The 21117-nt window shown below is 36.2% G+C and overlaps 1 protein-coding gene across 1 annotated transcript in view; it reads left to right on the top strand.

Annotated features, from left to right (window-relative positions):
- LOC138715609 (sodium channel protein Nach-like) overlaps nucleotides 1-21117 on the top strand; it is a 62239-nt gene that overhangs the window by 36858 nt on the left and 4264 nt on the right. The window contains exons 11-14 of the mRNA XM_069848683.1: nucleotides 4234-4522; nucleotides 13295-13348; nucleotides 16956-17043; nucleotides 19853-19953. Of these exons, the coding sequence (XP_069704784.1) occupies nucleotides 4234-4522; nucleotides 13295-13348; nucleotides 16956-17043; nucleotides 19853-19953 (532 nt within the window). The remainder of the gene's footprint in view (nucleotides 1-4233; nucleotides 4523-13294; nucleotides 13349-16955; nucleotides 17044-19852; nucleotides 19954-21117) is intronic.

The raw sequence follows: 21117 nt of genomic DNA, 5'->3' as shown, positions 1-21117 counted from the left end.
AGTTTTAATACAGTATTACATACATACAATGGAATTTTGTGCGAGGTCGTGCGTATTTGCTTGCTTTCCGCACACAACCAATACGCGGTAAGTGTGAAATACCACATTCAGTATTCCCAACGTAACACACACAACAATTTCCCTCTTACCGCTTAAGCGCAACATTCATTTTACTGCTTTAGGCTTTTAACATATTATTTTTAGAGACGTTTAACATAGTAATAATTATAAATTGGAAACTTACCACTGCAATTTCACCTAAATTGCAATGTTATTTACTGTTTTTAAATATTTGCAAAAATTAAGTAAAGTCTACTACTCCACGAAACTTATTGCATTCCTGATACAAGTAACATTAAGGAAGCCGTGAAAAAATCAACAAGATTCCAGATGCCGATGTTATTACTTCAATATGTTATATAAATAATATTGTTAAAATATTAAAATGAAAAATAAATCATTACATAACCGTACAGTTTGTTTTAAATTCGCATTTATAGACTGGGGGAAAAAAAAGACAGACGTATATCACGGCCTGCTGGAATATAGTAAACACAGAAAATATTTTATAGCAACAATGTTGAAGATAGGTATTTTAGTTTTTAAAAGTTGCCATCATTGAACAGAAACCAAGATGGAGATTTCATTGCAACTAATTAGAAATTCGTCTTTCAGGTATGTAATAAACGATCTTTGTACAAAATAATGTACGATACACGAGCGGTATGTTTGTTTTCATGTTCTCGGAAATTAAAATAGGTCAACTACGTTTCGCTTTTTCAATATTTTCCTCGAACATGAAAACATCAACATGCCGCTCTTGTAACGCATATTACTATTGTTTATCCGATGCTCATGAATCTGATTTCCATTTTACCTGCATTGACAATACAGTAATATTTTAATTTGTTTTTAAATATATAACTGGGAAGGAGGGAGAAGGAATTTACTCATTATTTTGGTATTTGAATGTATAAAGTCTTTTCAATAATTACAGCAATAAATAAAATAGATGCTGCCTTACTATCGCAGATCACCAAATACTATTGGGATGCACGCAGGAGAATGAAAGAAATCCATGATCCTTAATGTTGGTCAACAACAACAACAGTAATTTATGTAAAAATACAGTAGCGTGCAAATTAATCCGAACAACGTAATTACTTATGCAAAACACTCAAACGGGATAAAAAAAAAAGGATCTAAGACATACCTCAGTAATCTATGTGGCCTCCCTTGTTCCTAATAACAGCTCAGAGACGATTTGGCATGGATTCCACTAATTTCCCACAAATATTCTTCATCTCTTCATTGCGAAACCATACACCAATGAGGGCAGAAATCATCTTCTCCTTTGCAGAACAATCCATTTTTTGCATTCTTCTTTTGCAAATTGACCACAAGTTCTCAATGGGATTGATGTCGGGTGAGTTACCTGGCCAGGGGAGTACCTGAATATTCTTCTTGTTGAAGAATTCTGTAGTTTTTCGAGATGTATGGCATGGTGCCAGGTCTTGTTGGAACACACCTCTGCCATCCAGAAATGATTTTTGCAGCTGGCGTACGATTCTGGTTTCCAATAAGTGAATATATTTGTCAGAATTCATCACTTCCTTGATAGGTATTAATGCTCCAGGCCCTTCATGTGTAAAACAACCCCAAAACATTACTTTAGGGGGTATTTGGGTGCTTGTTGGAGATGAGCTGCTGTTACTTTTTCAGATCCTTTCCGTACGTAAGAAACACGGTGGCCGTGGACCTCGAAATGAGACTCATTGGAAAAAAGTACATTCTTCCAGTCATTCACTGTCCAGTGTTGATGTAATTTTGCCGACATTAAGCGTTTTTTGCACATAACAGGGGTTAGCAGTTGCTTCTTAATAGGCTTACGAGCCCTTCGTCCAGCTTCCAAAAGCCTACGCCGCACTGTTGTGACGTGAATTTTTGCCCCAGTGGTAGCCATTAACTCGCGGGTTAAGTCGACAACAGTTAGTATAGGATTTAATTTACTTCTCCTGACAATTAAACGATCATCTGCAGGTGAAGTCTTCCTTTTCCGGCCACAGTTTCCTTTTTTCTGGGGTGTGATGGATTCAGTCTCCCTGTATCGTTTTATGATCGAATTAACAGTAGCCAAACCGATGTGACATTCTGCAGCAATTTGCCTCTGTGTTATAGAAGAATGCTCTGCTAATGTTATAATTTTAGACCGTTTTCGTGGAGTTGTATCCATTTGTGAAGACGACAGACTGTACACAGGATTGCAGTATTAAGTCTTCAACACAACTGAAATGGTTATAAGTACAAAACGACAGGCAAAATGTCGTGTATTATAAAAAAATAATAACGGCAGACCTTCAACAATGGAATTACACGTACTACAGATGTTAATTAAAGCGGTATGAGCAGCTGTGAGGCCAACAATGACAGAAAATGTAAAAATATGTCGTGTTCGGATTAATTTGCACGCTACTGTATGTTACATGGGTGGGTGGACAGATGGATGGACGGATTTATTTGTTCCGTAATATTCTTGCAGTTGCTTTACAGCTAGAATAAGGAACATGTCCAGTTCTTACATTTAACATACTGTATGAAAATGAAAATATGGTTAGTCATCGTATAATAGTGTATGAAATATAAACAGAGGATTTTTGTTGTTGTTTAGTCAACTGTCCGAAGACAGGTCTGAACCTCACAAGTGATACCAACAAGACACCACTTATGGGGCTACTATGCAAGGAGATAATGGGGTGGGGTGGCCAGTTCCTTTCCCCCTTCATTGGACACATCGCCGACTAGCTACACGGTCAGTGCGTCTGGCCGCGAAACCAGGTGGCCCAGGCTCGAATCCCGGTCGGGGCAAGTTACATGGTTGAGGTTTTTTTCTAGGGTTTTCCCTGAACCCAATACGAGCAAATGCTATGTAACTTTCGGTGCTGGACCCCGGACTCATTTCACCGGCATTATCACCTTCATTTCATTCAGATGCTAAATAACCTAAATAAGACACAAACAAATAAATACAACCACACAGGCGTATACAAACTCATATGCAATAGTTGCGATAGTTTCTACATTGGACAGACAGGCAGATCATTCCAAACTCGATACAAAGAACACATTAAAGCAATAACTAGAGGACACAATACATCTACATATGCTGAACACATAACTAATGCTAACCACACATACAATAACATAAATACAGACATGGAAATCCTACACATGCAACCCAAAAACCAAAAACTCAACACACTAGAACAATATGAAATATACAGACACACTAAAACACACCCTGATCAAATTCTCAACACACAGATCAATTTCAGAACACACACACTATTTGACACCACGTTTCAACATTTTTCAACAATAGAACGCACTCACACAACAGGCAGCGAAGTTCGAGATGACGCCGAGATCTAGTAGGCTCTGAGGATGGTGTGAAGAAACACCGAAACAGCTGTAAGCCGCATATGCTTACACAATTAACACGAGTAAGATCCCCACTTAATCAATTATTTAATTTTTTTAGTTCTGCCTAAATGACACATTGCTATGGTTGTGATTTTTAATGTCTTCAGGGAAAATATTGAATATTTTTATGCTCGACCATGCCGAAATGTAGTAATTATACACCTGGTAGCAGTCCTTTAATGCATGTCATTAAAGTACACCTATTCATTAAAGTTCAGGTTTTTTATTATTCTCGGATATGCAATCGAAAGACAACTAGCAAAATGTCACGCAGGCTGGAAATCCAATACTGTCGCAGAAGGTTATGTTCTGTCACTATAATTATTAGCGTTAATTGTAAATAATATTCAAATAAATTCAATTTGTCATCTCGTTTTTCAATGTCGAATTCAATTTCAAGGTTATATCAAGTTTAACGAGATTACATCAAGGTCGTCGACATTCGTTTCGGGGAAAAAATCAATACTTTCGCGTCTGCGCACATCTCACAATTCACGAGATAACGTGAAAGTTATGAATAATTTCAAGTTAGAAATATGGTCGAGCATAAAAAGTCGTATGAAACTTGACTATAATGGTAATTAAGACGCTCGTATGAAAATTATGAAACGAGCACAAGCGAGTTTCATAAACATCCTCGCGTCTTAATTACTATCATTATAGGCTCGTTGCATAATGTACTATTATAGCCATGTAATATACTCCCTTTTGTTAGCATGATACAAATGCAGTTGCTATTTATACCTTTTGCAGTTAGTGCTGTCAACTGACAAAACAGATGTTCCCTTTCAAAGTCAGCTACACTACTTCATGGGTACTCAAGAACACAACACAGGAATCGGTGAAGTTACAGTGATGGAGACGCATGTCGACCCAGATGTACTGGAACTGGAACCAGAGGATCGGACTTGTCGGATGCCCTCAGAGACCCTGCCTAACAGCTTTTTTCGGAACTATGGATATGGTGGATGTCTGTTGGAGTGCCGTGCCAGAGTGATGCTCCTCCTTTGTGGGTGTGTCCACTACTACAGCCCTGTTCGAGGTTAGTCTTTACCATATTGATCCTACAAAATTGTCAGTCTGTGTACACTTAAAATTTGTTCAATTGCTAAAGTTTAATTCTGTGTCCGCTGAGTTAGCTCTGTGGTAGCATGTCTGCCTCCAGACTAGCCATCCTGGGTTCGAATCCTGGTGGGGTCTGAGATTTTCGTGTAAAATTTCTACCTCGGAACTAGAAGAGGCAGTGGTGCACAGCTTCTAATCACTAGATTGTGCACCAATATGCGTGGGTTAAATCCCAAATCTCTCCTCAGTCATATGAAGGAAAGGCATATGTCACTGTTGATAGCGATTCATCTGTCGGACAGGGATGTTAAGGGGAGAGGATGGTATTTTTTGGTGAAAAATTAGTAAATTTTCAAAAAAAAAAAAAAATCTTTGAAATACTCTGTGATATGTGTGGAATGCATTGTATAACATTTTGTGGGTATTTGTGCCCTTACCGGATGTTGAGTCGCCATTTTTAAACTTCCTGCGTTATGGATTTTCAAATCACTCGCCCACTTTTATTGTTGTTTCCGGTAAATTAAATTAAAAAATTTTTTTTTTTTCCTTTAAAATACCCTTAGATATATGTGGAATGCATTGCATAACATTTTGTGGGTATTTGTGCCCTTATCGGATGTTGAGACGTCATTTTTAAACTTCCTGTGTTATGGATTTTTAAATCACTCGCCCACTTTTATTGTTGTTTCCGGTAAATTAAATTAAAAATTTTTTTTTTTTTCCTTTAAAGTACCCTTTGATATGTGTGGAATGCATTGCATAACATTTTGTGGGTATTTGTGCCCTTACCGGATGTTGAGTCGCCATTTTTAAACTTCCTGCGTTTTGGATTTTTAAATCACTCGCCCACTTTTATTGTTGTTTCCTGTAAATTAAATTTTCAAAAATTTTTTTTGCCATTAAAATACCCTTTGATATGTGTGGAATGCATTGCCATAACATTTTGTGGGTATTTGTGCCCTTATCGGATGTTGAGACGTCATTTTTAAACTTACTGCGTTATGGATTTTTAAATCACTCGCCCACTTTTATTGTTGTTTCCGGTAAATTAAATTAAAAAAATTTTTTTTTTTCCTTTAAAATATCCTTTGATATGTGTGGAATGCATTGTATAACATTTTGTGGGTATTTGTGCTCTTATCGGATGTTGAGTCGCCATTTTTAAACTTCCTGCGTTATGGATTTTTAAATCACTCGCTCACTTCTATTGTTGTTTCCAGTAAATTAAATTTTCAAAATTTTTTTTTTTCCCTTTAAAATACCCTTTGATATGTGTCGGATGCATTGCATAACATTTTGTGGGTATTTGTGCCCTTATCGGATGTTGAGACGTCATTTTTAAACTTCCTGCGCTATGGATTTTTAAATCACACGCCCGTATTTTTTTTCCTACATTGCCAGACAAAAATGGATATAATTTCTGAACTAGTAAAGATACATGCATGAAATTTAGAACACACATTCTTTAGACTATTAGGAAACTTTTCCCTGTAACAGAATTTTGTTAATTGATTTCATTTTAAAAATACGTCCGTTTGTTTGCAAGAAAAGAAATCAGAAAATTATTATTAAATATTAATTGTTTATTTTACAAACTTAGGGACTAATATCAAAATTCTGTTACAGAACAGTTTGTAGAAATACTTTTGCAAATACAGTGAAACCTGTTCAAATTGGAACCTGAATAATCCGGAATCCTGTCTATTTCGGAACAATTTATTGGTCCTGGCGAAATTTGTATGTATTATGTGTGATTTTTCCTGAATAAAACGGAAACTGTCCAACGCGGAAACGGAAACTGTCTGCTACTGTTCAAAACGGAAATAATATTTTGGACACACTATATTTTGAAACAGCTTGTAATTTCAAGGAATATACGAAATATGTAGGTCACTAAGATAAAAACAAGTTTTCTTTGCAAAATTTTAGAGGGTACGAGAGTGTGTCGGTCTGTCGATCATAAATTTTATTACCCTGTTGACTAGGCAGACGAGTCCCTTCAAAGATTTTCAAAGCTTCACACCGGCATCCTGTTGTAGCTAAACAGAGCGCAAGTGTAGTGATTTCAGGTAAAAAAAACTGCGTAAAATGTGGCATTAGCATTAAGTGATGAAGTAAAAGTTATCCAGTTAAAGGAAAATTAGAAACGAAGTGCATGTGACATAATGTTGAAGTTCAGTTGTGGAAAACTCAGGTGTGACACTTTAAAGATAAAGATCATAATGAGTGAGTGGCTTGCGGCCAATATTGGTGACATAAAAGGAACCAGAAAGCAACTGTTTGTGTCGAAAAAAATGAACTGTTGTGGGAGTGGGTTCTTCATGACCTTTCAAAGAACAAGCCAATTTCTGGATCTGTTCTGCAAAGCAAGCTATTGAACTGGGAAAGAAATTAGATAAACCAGCATTCAAGGCTTCTACTAAATGGCTCCTAGTCCAATTAATTAATAATGTGCAGTGATATACAATACAGTAACTTAGCATACCGTTAGATATTAAATTCAATGAGATTAGTAACCTTTAGTAATGTTTAATGACTAATGACTGAGTTACGATAACATTTATAGAGAAGATGAGAGTTTAATCAAGATGATTCACCGACGTAATAAGCGACAGAAAGCTGATTTAATGTGAGTAGTGTTAAACGGAATATTTTGTACTTCTTGCAGTTTGCGGCATGCCATTTTGTTTTTCATGTATAGAATGACAAAATATTCCATTTTAATGACACATCTGAATAATACGGAAACCTGTCCACAACGGAAAAAAAAATAGGACCATGTCACTTCCGTCTTGAACAGGTTTCACTGTACATTGCAAAAAACTGTTTGAATCTATCTTTAAAAACGGTTTAGATATATCAGTTTTAGTACAATCCTGCATTGGGTTTATTTTTTTCATATTTGGACACCCGAATATATATTTTTTTTTCAAAATATTTTTATTTGGTTGAGTTGCCACAGCTATGAGCTCTCTACATACAAAAAATTAATATTTTAGACCAAATAGGAAAAAAGTTTTAAAAAATACCATCCTCTCCCCTTAATCCTGGCAGCCCCTTTGATGCTATTCGATAGGAGTACGCTCAGTGGTGGTTCCTTGGGGGAGGGAAGGGAGGAACGTCCTCCTCACATTTTCTTCTTCTGAAAGTAAATACCAAATAAAACATGTGCCTTGAAATTCGAGAAAGATTCGATAATTTTTAAGTTCACAGCTATGAGAAAAACTCGGTTGATCGAGTTTTAAACGACGCGTGCTCATGTGCTGTAGAAAACTGTGAGAAAGATGCGAGATTGTCTGTGTAGAGGAAAGGCACTCCATTCCTCCTCTACTGCAGTTAACACACATACACAACAGTGCACTAGCGGCCAGAGAAAGAAGCAGAGTTTTAAAGCAAGTAAATGAACGGAGAGGGAGGAGATCCTCCTCTGAATCAGTGCATGGGCAGGAAATAGAAACCGACTGGTCGTGCAGCAAGCTCGCTACCGCTGCCATCTAACGATGCTGCAATCAACCAGACTATAATACATCTAGGAGGAGGCACAATAAAGACAGTTTTAACTCAAACTTATAAGACACCATGTAAACTTTTTTTTAATTATAAATAAAAAATATTATTCATTCCACTTTATATAGGCTACTATTCATGGTTTGAAACTTAGTGGATATTTGAAAGTTAAAGTCAGGTTTATGTAAAACAAAGGGGAAGTAGTTCTACGTAGTTGGCCCCTGAAATTCACTTCTATTCATTGTTTACTAGACAGGGCAACAGCCAAGTTGTCAGTTTTGTACAAATATATTTGAAACTGAAAGTAGGTACTCCAAACTACATTATTTTTAACATAAAAAAATTAATCGGCCACCGGCAGCTTTGAACAATAATGATAGTATGACTTTACAAGAACTGACATTCCTCAAAAGCATGTGATACTGAACTTGTAAAATGTACATGTGACAACACAGACCACGTGGGTAGGTGCAGTGTTCTCGCTTTCCTAACAGATTATTTCCCATTCCGATTTCTGTAAAAAGTTCCGGTTACGAGTTAGTAGCTAGTCTCTTCCAACACGTGTGATGCTGTAATGTGCTCGAAAAATGCTACGAGGTTGTGAATTTCCTTGTAATTGTTAATTTGCGCAATTATTCAACAATGAATGGAAGTGAAAACATAATATATTTTGGACAATTTAGGAAATTCAGTTTACAAGAACAGATTAATACTATACAGAAGGGAAGGCCAACCCCAACACTACCTGGTCGTACATGTATGCATGTAGGCTAAATGTTGTTGTTGTTTTCTAATGCCAGGCGTTTGACAATAAAGTCATTTGACCTCTTGCACTCCAATATTTTTCAAAGATATTATCATGACTAGCCACTGAAGCACAGATTTTGGCTGCAAAAGGGTATCTGTTGGATACAGGGGGGAGAGCCATTAATCCTTCCCATTAAAGGCCTTCAGGAACCAACCTGGACAAATACCCAATGTCCCATCCCTACCTTCCCGTGGTGCAGCTGTTAGTAAGCATAATTTTACGAGCTGAACTAAAGGGTGGGCTACTCATCCATTAGCACTGGTCAGCTTGATGAGTTAATGACTGAATTTGATATAATTTTCCTCTTTACCCTTTCCTATCCAGTCCTCTAACTGAACTCTTACTTTCTTCGACCCCAACGGCATTAGAACATTCGAGGCCTAGGGGTTCATTTCCCTTTCCTTCCTCCTCTTTCTACTTTTCTGTTCCTAGTGCTGACCTGCTATGGCACTAAAATCGTCCTCCAGTGGCTTAAGGAGGGAAAGCTGGTGGTCAACAAGATCTCCCAGCTAGGTCCAATGGACCCATCGACCAACAGCAGGTGTGGTCCTCCAGACATTCTGGGGGTTGTGTGTGAATGAAGTAGCCACCAAAACGTTAAAACATGGTGTTCACTTAAATCGGCTACAACTTGCCATTTAACTCCTGTTACTAAATCTACGTATTTCTCTGTGAAGAGATTTATTAAATCTACATACTTAGACTTAAACAAACAAAATTTGATAACTCAATCCCAAGGGAAAAAATGGAACTCTCTGCATCATAATCCACAGTTAATTCCCGATTTACCACGAAAATCGTCTGTAGCTGCATTTAGATTGGCAACAGGCCATGATTGTTTGGCCAAACACCTGCATAGAATAGGAATATATCAGTCCCCTAACTGTCCATTGTGCAACTCAAACCAAGAAATGGTAGGCTAAATGTAGGCTAATTTGTAGCATGTTTAATTGAAGAAGGTGTCATTTTGTGCTGTTAATTTATTTCCTCCTCTTAAGAAATATGCAGGAGCCGCCACTGAGTAGGCTACATGCTGGCACCAGGTTTCCCCTTCTCCCTTCCTCATCTTCTTCATTATTTGGCAACACTAGCTTCTTTTGGTAAGAAGAGTAAGTCAACAGTCCACTATCTGCTACTGTGTGTTTACATCTGCTTATTGTTGTACCTGTGTGTATAAGTGGGTGAACAACAGGGTTAGTACTCATGCACAAAATATCACTTGGACTTATTAAGAGCAGTAACAAAATATTTATTTAAAAGCAGCTCATATGCAATAAAAATCATTTTACCAGGAATTGATAAAACTACAAAAAAATTCAGGAGTCAGTCCCTTTATTTTCAGGAGGTATTACATATTGTGCTCACATGCAATAAGAAAACCATTCTAGCTAAGATAAAGATACATTTATTTAAATACTGTATATTAAACGGCTATGAAGCTATGTAGTGACACTACCTTGAGATGCGCAACAAATGTAACAATATTAATTTAAAAAGTGGTCCACACCTGTGGAGTAATAGTTAGCGTGTCTAACAGTGAAACCAGGTGGCCCGGGTTCGATTCCTGGTCGGCGCAAGTTACCTGGTTGAGGTTTTTTCCGGTGTTTTCCCTCAACCCAATGTGAGCAAATGCTAGATAACTTTTGGTGCTGGAGCCCGGACTCATTTCACCGGCATTATCACCTTCATGTTATTCAGACTCTAAATAACCTAAGATGTTGATAAAGCATCGTAAAATAACCTACTAAAATAAAATAGTACATTATGCAACGAGCCTATAATGATAGTAATTAAGAATCGAGTATGGATAATTATGAAACGAGCGCAAGCAAGTTTCATAATTTTCATACGAGCTTCTTAAGGGAACCAGGTAGTGATTAAGGGTGAAAAATCCGATTTTTTGTTTTGTGTTTTAAAATAAAGTACAAAACTGCTCCTTAAAACAATATAAATATTGTTGGGGGTATTTCTGCAGATAAGCCTTTTAAATGACCTTTTTAAATTTGGCAGTGCATGTAATTAATACATTCTTCTTTTTTTTTAACACAGTTTTCCATAAATTGATATTTTTCAAACTTAAGTGCATTTTTCTCTGAAATTACTGAATCAATTTACATGAAATTTTTACACCGTTTTCTGCAGCCTGTGTTCTATATAGTAGACCTACGGGTTTAAGAATATCACACACACACAACACGAGAAAAAAATATATATGCATTGAAAAAATTGTAAAAAATTGTAAACAAAGTTCAATATTTTTTCTGTTTCACTAGGGGTGAAATATTTAACTACATTTTGCTTTGGAATTTACAATACACATTACTAGATAACTTAAAAAAAATACAAGGCATATGAGTGAAGACTGTAGCAAGTAATGTGCACCTGAAGAATAATAATAATAATAATAATAATAATAATAATAATAATAATAATTTATTTAACCTGGCAGAGTTAAGGCCATATGGCCTTCTCTAACACTCAACCAGGAGTAAAAACTGCGTTACAAAAACACTACAAATTAACAAAGTACACTACAATTTTACACACAAAACTGAACAAGATAATAATAATAATAATAATAATAAAATGTAAACAACAAGTAAGAAGAAATCAGACATAATATATAACATAGAGAAAGAAAGAAAAAAGCATGAGGTACACTTAGCAAAGTGGGAAAACAGGTTATCAGGGTCTTTCTTTTGCACTTGGATACGTCTTTTATACCACTGAATTCAGAATGATTGATTGTATAAGACTGGACATTTTTTTATTCCATTCTGAGCACTAGAAGCCTAGAAATATTCAACTAAACTTTTGTATTGAAATTTTTAATCGCACAGTATCACTGCCCAGTTCCCTTAATTACCATTATAGGCGAGTTTCATACGACTTTTTATGCTCGACCATATTTCTAACTTGAAATTACCGGTATTCAGATGTATACATTTTATTCGTAACTGACAAGATCGGAAGTGACCTTGTTCTAGGTCGTGAATTGTGAGATGTGCGCAGACGCGAAAGTATTGATTTTTTCCGATGAACAATAATGTCATTGACCTTGACGTAGTCCCGTTAAACTTGATAATATTATAATATTATAACCTTGATTATTGAATTCGACATTGAAAAACGAGATGACAAATTGAATTTATTTGAATATTATTTACAATTAACGCTAATTATTATAGTAACAGACCATAACCTTCTGCGACAGTATTGGATTTCCAGCCTCCGTGACTTTTCGCTAATTCTCTTTCGATTGCATATCCGAGAATAATCGATACTTGCAGTTTTATAACAGTACAAAGCTGACTTGTCATTGGCTGAACACATGTAAGCTGAGTTATCATTGGTTGAAGACCTGTACTTTAATGAGTAGGTGTACTTTAATGACATACATTAAAGGACTGCTATCAGATGTATAATTAGTACATTTCGGCATGGTCGAGCATAAAAAATTTTAAAAGCGCAGTTCGAATTACTTCCTACAACCACTTTTGTTAACATTATGTATTAGTCGTAGTAACATAAAAGAAATCGAAATCTCAAAAAATTTTGAAGTCGAACAATAAAAATTTTTAGTCGCTATGGCTACCTGATGTCCAGAATTTGCCTACCCCTGATGTTTACAGTACCATATGTAAAACGCATCTAGTTACTTTAGATCTAATTAAAGGTTGGAATCAACAAACGAAAAAACCTAAGTGTCAGCACAAACTTGAAATAAAACAAATTATGAGCACGTGCTTTGAGTCTCTACACAATACAATCAATGACCATAAACATTTCAAGTGTTCCAAATGAAAAATTTCTCTTCCTTTCTGATAAAATACATTTTCTTTTTTCCTAATGAAGTGCTCACTAGAAAATTCTTCTATTGGAGCACTCATTTTTAATCGTCCAACTTTGTTTTGTTTTCGTATGTTCACTGACCTGAACTAAGTAGTGTTGGATGCCGCCAAGCTATACTCTATACATACCTGCACTGTTGTGGGTTGCTTGGAGGATTTAGATAACCAAACACAGGACTCTAGTTATTAATTAAAGAAGTTAACATCACTTAAGTAGGCCGGATAGCTCAGTTGGTAGAGCAGCTGGCTACGGACTGGAAGGTCCGGGGTTCGATCCCAGGTGGTGACAGGATTTTTTCTCGTTGCCAAACTTTCAGAACGGCCCCGAGGTTCACTCAGCCTCCTATAAAATTGAGTACCGGGTCTTTCCCGGGGGTAAAAGGCGGTCAGAGCGTGGTCCCGACCACACCACCTCATTCTAGTGCCGAGGTCATGGAAAGCATGGAGCTCTACCTCCATGCCCCCCAAGTGCCTTCATGGCATGTTACGGGGATACCTTTACCTTTACCTTTTTAACCTCACTTATACAGTTCATGTGTGTTCAATGAAATGTATTATCTCATTCTATTATGGTTTATTGCAGGGGATGTACCAAGGTGTGACATGAAAGGAATACAATGTCTTGTGAAGAATAATGGTAGGTTAATTTTTTATCAATGATTGGTATCTAAACTGGTCTTTATTTCACTGTCCTTAGAAACCTAAACAATGGTATATACATACAGGGTGTCCCATTTATATTATGCAGCTATTATAACTTTTTTGTTTGGATAGGTATTGGAATTTTTGTTTTTGAGCATTATGTTAGAACGAGGGGCTAACATGAGTGTGGAGATTTGGTGCATGTAACTACATTATGGTACAAGACACACGTGACGTCATCAATTTTTCAAATAGCACTACATACTTTAATCATGTTACTTTGATTACACACATTAAGACAAGTTCAAAAATGTATCACAATGTCACCTTCCTAATCAACAGCAACAACAAAACGAAACAAAAACATACTTCCAATGTGATAATGTTATGCTTTGAGAGTCACAGAAAATGTTCCAAATGGTGCACATTAGAAAGTGTTCCCCGAAAGACCGTATGACTGCCCGGCATGTTGCTGGCTGAATGCAAACACAAGCCTGTCGAATGCATTGCTGCATGTCGTCTGGTATTGTCAGAATGTTCTGGTACACACTGTCCTTTACAGTACCCCACAGGAAGAAGTCGAGTGGCCACAGGTCCAGAGAATGTGCAGGCCACTTTACGTGGATTGTGACGTCGACAGTTGTTGTGGTTTGTTTACATGTTAAGACAGCAAACACAATACACACAATGTGTACAGACGTCAGTCGTCTTTCGTTTTGTGTAAGTTAATGCACAAGATGAATGAGCACCACAACAAATGGCACATTCTGATGGCATTTTGTTGTTATTGATTGGAAAGCTGACATTGTGATACATTTTTGAACTCGTCTTAATGTGTGTAATCAATGTAACATGATTATAGAATGTAGTGCTATTTGAAAAATTGATGACGTCACGTGTATCTTGTATCATAATGTAGTTACATGCACCAAATCTCTACACTCATGTTAGCCCCTCGTTCTAACATAACTCTCAAAAACAAAAATTCCAATACTTAGCCAAACAAAAAAGTTACAATAGGTTCACAAGATAAATGGGACACTCTGTATATTCATATATGAGGCCTCGCCATCTCTTTGAATAAACATTGACTATAAGTAGCTATACTGTATATATTTATTAATTTGAGAAAAATTCGTTCCAGCACCGGGAATCGAACCCAGATCCTCCCACCTATGCGCACTGAGCGCTCTTTCCACCTGAGCTATACCAGGACACAATCCACAGTGTTGGTCTAACTCTTCTCCTTTTATATCATCAATGTATAGGACTTTATTCACAGCAGTGAATTAAAAGTTTTTAAATCACTCTCTTCTTGACAACCAACACATAAGTAACAATAAAATTCATACATCCATTCATTTATAACTTCTTCACAAACAACATATTACAAAAAAGAAAACGCTTACAATTTGAATTTCAATTTAGATACCAGTAATGGATAAAATCTTGTATAGCATTCGAGAGTAAACAGATCTTATGCATTTCTGGAAATGATCACACTCAGCTTTGCCTCAGGCACTAAACTTTCCACTCGCGGATGAAATGTAATTTTACTCTCCTATATTATAATTATTATTATTATTATTATTATTATTATTATTATTATTATTATTATTATTATTATTATCACAGAATCATTTTGACTTCCAAAGAACGGAATAGACAACACCTTTCCCATTAGAGTCATATCTACATTACTGTTAATGAATTCTGGACAGAACACATCAAGAGCTGAATATGACTTTTGTGGCGATGGAAAAATTTTAAAAAGTCTTAAAAAACCAACAACAGCAAACATCTAATTCGCATAAAGTTCGTAATTTTGACAAATTCACGTTATTGTTCGATTTTGCGTTATTTTGGAAAAATATATACACCTTCGGGTTCTTAATATACATAATACTTACAAATGGCTTTTAGAGAACCCAGAGGTTCATTACTGCCCTCACATAAGCCCTCCGTCAGTCCCTATCCTGAGCAAGATTAGTCCAATCCCTAGCATCATATCCCAACTCCCTCAAATCCATTTTTATATAATCCTCCCATCTGCGTCTCGGCCTCCCCAAAGGTCTTTTTTCCCCTCAGGTCTCCCAACTAACACTCTGTACGCATTTCTGGATTCACCCATATATGCTACATGCCCTGCCCATCGCAAACGTCTGGATTTAATGTTCCTAATTATGTCAGGTGAAGAATACAATGCGTGCAGTTCTGTGTTGTGTAACTTTCTCCATTCTCCTGTAACTTCATTCCTCTTAGCTCCAAATATTTTCCTAAGCACTTTATTCTCGAACAACCTTAACCTCTGTTCCTCTTTCAAAGTGAGAGTCCAGTTTCATAACCATACAGAACAACTGGTAATAGAACTGTTTTATAAATGAGCCATTCAGAGCAGAAGTGGTGTAAGTAAAAATGGGTAATGAGGGTTGAAGTAAACATTCTGTAAAATACAGCGCAAAGTAGCAATTAATATTCTATTTATTTAAACAATTAGTAGTCAGTGGATAGCAAGGACATATTAATTGCTTACTCTGCGCTGTATTTTACAGAATTTTTACTTTAAACCTCATTACCCAATTTTGACTTACACCACTTTTGCTCTGAACGGCTCAAATTCTAACTTGAATAATACACAGCATTTGATTCTCTGAGCTTCAAATACCGTATTTACTTGTGGAAAGTCTTTCGTCATGTAATACTAAAAATGAAATCTACTAAAGCTTCGTTATTCGACAGCAGATTCATGAATTCACATTACTTGATAGATGAATATTTTGCCAAGTTTGCAATAAAGAGTTCTGTAAAACATATTTAAATATTATAAATATCCTTAAAGGTGTTTTATTGAAATATTTGTTTAAGTAAGGAGGAAATAATGAATAAAAATAGTCAAACGTCTGGATTTAATGTTCCTAATTATGTCAGGTGAAGGATACAATGTGTGCAACTCTGCGTTGTGTAACGTTCTCCATTCTCCTGTAACTTCATCCCTTTTAGCCCCAAATATTTTCCTAAGAACCTTATTCTCAAAAACCCTCAATCTCTGTTCCTCTCTCAAAGTGAGAGTCCAAGTTTCACAGCCATACAGAACAACCGGTAATATAACTGTTTTATAAATTCTAACTTTCAGATTTCTTGACAGCAGACTAGATGACAAAAGCTTCTCAACCGAATAATAGCACGCATTTCCCATATTTATTCTGCGTTTAATTTCCTCCAGAGTGTCATTTATATTTGTTACTGTTGCTCCAAGATATTTGAATTTTTCCACCTCTTCGAAGTATAAATCTCCAACTTTTATAGTTCCATTTCGTACAATATTCTGATCACGAGACATGATCATATACTTAGTCTTTTCGGGATTTTAAAGACGTACCGGTTATATTTAATAAATAATATAATCCCTCTCATCATTTTTATTTTCGTTTTAGTGTTTTAAATGCCATCGTTTAGCTCCTACAAGTTCGTTGTCTAGGTACAATCAATTTCAAAGTTCTCATTTCTGTAATTTACATTGTGTTGAAATTTTCCACGACATCATTGGTATTCATGGAATTTAATTGATACATTCAACTATATTACGGATTTGTTTCTTGCAGAAAAATTTCTATCTTCTAGAGCTATTGCAGATTGCCAGTGTCTGCCAAACTGTGCTACATCATTTTTCAACTTAATAAGAAATGAGAGGTAAGAAAATCTCTGATTATCAGACTATATTCTCTAAAATCTTTAAATGATTGATAAAAATTCAATTAACCAATTACTTTGAAAATAATACTCTTTTTTCCAAAGTTCAGTACAGTTTTATGAAAAAATTGTCCACTATTGATGCTGAAGAAGACTTGGTATCTACCATTTACTGTTATTCACAATATCGAAAATCATAACCAGACTTTGGTCACCTTGTATGATTTATTGAAAGTGTTTGATTGCATCTCTCATCAAGCCATTATTAGTAATGATAAAGGATGAGTGGAGTGGAGAAAAATTTTCTCCGACACTGGGATCCAACCCAGGATTTTCAGCTCTACGTGCTGATGCTTTATCCATTAAGCCACAACGGATTCCAGTCCCAATGCTGTATTGAATCCTCTCAGTTTCCCTTTAGTGTCCAACACACTTTGTGCAGAGATGCAGTCATTACGAGTGACTAAATGGCTGGGATCCGATGGAGTGAGTGCCTCTTAAATCACGAAGTGATTATTTACGCATATCATATTACTGTAATGTACCGAAGTACAATTGATATTTCCGTGCAGGTATTCTGCATTATCATATGATGAAGGATGTGTGGAGCAGAGAAAAATTCTCTCTGGCACACATCTGTGACACAATGCATGAGGGTTGGCCACTAAAGGGAAACTGAGAGGTGGAACTTAAACTGAGAGGATTCAATCCGGCATCAGGACTGAAATCTGGTGAAGCTTAGTGGAAAATGTTATGTTTTATTTAACGACACTCGCAACTACAGAGGTTATATCAGCGTCGCCGGTTGTGCCGGAATTTTGTCCCGCAGGAGTTCTTTTACATGCCAGTAAATCTACTGACATGAGCCTGTCGCATTTAAGCACACTTAAATGCCATCGACCTGGCCCGGGATCGAACCCACAACCTTGGGCATAGAAAGCCAGCGCTATACCAACTCGCCAACCAGGTCCACAGCTTAGTGGATAAAGCATCAGCACGTGGAGCTGAAAACCTGGGTTTGAGTCCCAGTGCCAGAGAGAATTTTTCTCTGCTCCATCCATCCTTCATCATATGATAACGCAGAATTCTTGCATGGAAATATCATATGTACTTCGGTACCGGTACATCACCGGTACTGAATTGGATTTGCAAGTTTTTTAACTGATCTTACTCAACAAACTTATGTCAATGGCACATATTCCAATCCTCTAAAACTTGAAACTGGAGTTCCTCAGAGATCTGTTTTGGGACTCCTCTTGTTTCTTATAATGATGGCTGATTTACCTTGTAATATTGGTAGTGACTGTGTTTTATTTGCCGATGACACTACACTTTATTGCTCCAATAATAGTATGGAGGTCCTAAACCTTATAGTGAAGCATTCTCTAGATTTTGCTAAGCATTGGTTTCAGGTTAATGGATTATCTTTGAATATGAGTAAAACTCGAGAACAGTTGGACTGAGCGGACAGAATCACGAAAATCACATATTCACATTGAAATCATTGCAATAAGTGAATGTCTCAGGAATCTTTTATGCCACATCAGTAAATTTAAAAATGCAGTTATATTATCAGACTCCAAAGCAGCTATTCTATCAATAGTCTCTAAACACACACCTTCATCTCAAACAGCAGAAATAACTAAAATGCTCTCTCAATTAATATCACTCAATAAAAGAATTGTATTCCAATGGATACCATCCCATTGTGGAATCCTGGGAAACGAGAATGCGGATGCTTTAGCAAAGAAGGGCAGCACTGCTACTTACAGACCTGTTACTAAATCTACGTATTACTCTGTGAAGAGATTTATTAAATCTACATACTTAGACTTCAACAAACAAAATTTGATAACTCAATCCCAAGGGAAAAAATGGAACTCTCTGCATCATAATCCACAGTTAATTCCCGATTTACCACGAAAATCGTCTGTAGCTGCATTTAGATTGGCAACAGGCCATGATTGTTTGGCCAAACACCTGCATAGAATTGGAATATATCAGTCCCCTAACTGCCAATTGTGCAACTCAAACCAAGAAATGGATTCGGAACACCTCAAAATCTGTGCTTCAGTGGCTAGTCATGATAATATCTTTGAAAAATATTGGAGTGCAAGAGGTCAAATGACTTTATTGTCAAACGCCTGGCATTAGAAAACAACAACAACATATTCACATATAGTGATTATGTATTAGGCCTATTATTATTATTATTATTATTATTATTATTATTATTATTATTATTATTACTATTACTATTATTATTTACTAGTAATGTTATATTTTGTAGTTCTAATATTAACAAATGTGGCTACTGATAAATAACATTATAGTGATTTGAATTTTGAAATGTTACACAGTATCATGTTGCGAATATTAGATGACTGATTCTTCTTGTCAATACAGCAGAGAAACGTCAGAAACAGGCAGAAGCCACTGGCTAGTTACATACTGTGAGAGAGAGAGAGAAAGAATAATGCTTCGGTATCTTTGCCTCCCTTTTCTTTCCCCTAGCAACTCGTTATGACAAGCAGATATATTTGTAAGGTAACATCACAGTAACATTTCACATCATCCGCATGTTCAGATTCATCTTGAGTCAAAACGTTGCATAAACACAAAATATAAGAAAAAGTAATAATAATGACCTTATCCATATACAAATAAAAAAATGTTTTTTCTCTAAAAATAAAAGAGAAAGCAACACTTCCACCACATCTATGGATGCCACACCCCTGTCACAGGTCTATAAGAAGATAGGAATGAACTATGACATTTACTGATGTGATTGTTGATTGCTTCTCTACAGGAATTATACCGACGCAGACAAAACTACTATGCATATAACATACTTGCCGTCATATAAGAAGATGCAAGTCCGGTTGAACAGAGGCAGTTTGGAAACTTTCGGTAAGCATTAACTCTACATTAACTTTAAAACAATGCAGCTTAATACACAGTAACACGTGATATCTCTTATGTTATCCAATGCTACATTTTCATTTTGCTTATATTTGAGATGAGTTCTCTATGTATTTCATACTCCAATATCCTCGAAATTTAGTATTATTGACATGGATCGATAATTGTAGTGAACAGACACAAAACTTTTCCAATACTTTATTTATTTTCAATGACAGTATTCTGTCGGTTGTTTCGAAAATCTGAAAATTTTATTCATTATTCCTATTCACTGTTTTACAGAAATGAAGTTGGTTGAGGCGTTAGAAAATATTCCTCTATAAATATACTGTAAAATGCAAGAAATGTTGTTTATTCGTTTGATTTTAAATATGTTTAAATGTGTTATTCAATTAGCATTTTGACTTGACTCTAGCATACAACTATTTATGAGATTGTTTTTCCCGCTCCTTATTGCACGAACACTACCTTTTTTTTTCATGCACGTGAAATGTACGTGGCTGTTTTTGTAATAATTAGAGCTAGGATTCGTATGTAGTAAAAGCTAGTATTTTTAGACGGTATAGTTTATAAACATAGTTATATTACCGGTTGTTCTGTATGGCTGTGAAACTTGGACTCTCACTTTGAGAGAGGAACAGAGATTAAGGGTTTTTGAGAATAAGGTTCTTAGGAAAATATTTGGGGCTAAGAGGGATGAAGTTACAGGAGAATGGAGAAAGTTACACAACGCAGAACTGCACGCATTGTATTCTTCACCTGACATAATTAGGAACATTAAATCCAGACGTTTGAGATGGGCAGGGCATGTAGCACGTATGAGCGAATCCAGAGTGTTAGTTGGGAGGCCGGAGGGAAAAAGACCTTTTGGGAGGTCGAGACATAGATGGGAAGATAATATTAAAATGGATTTGAGGGAGGTGAGATATGATGGTAGAGACTGGATTAATCTTGCTCAGGAAAGGGACCAATGGCGGGCTTATGTGAGGGCGGCAATGAACCTCCGGGTTCCTTAAAAGCCAGTAAGTAAGTAAGTATAGTTTATAAACATGCAAGCCATGCCTCCCACTCTTTATACTTGCCATTCTTGTCATTCAGTACTTCCATTAGTTAGCACTAAGGGTCTTTAATCCTCTTAACCACCACTTACAA

This window comes from Periplaneta americana, chromosome 15 (genome assembly GCF_040183065.1).
Source record: "Periplaneta americana isolate PAMFEO1 chromosome 15, P.americana_PAMFEO1_priV1, whole genome shotgun sequence".
NCBI lineage: Eukaryota > Metazoa > Arthropoda > Insecta > Blattodea > Blattidae > Periplaneta > Periplaneta americana.
The sequence above is the reverse complement of the archived record's forward strand: the minus strand, read 5'-3'. Positions and strand labels throughout refer to the sequence as shown.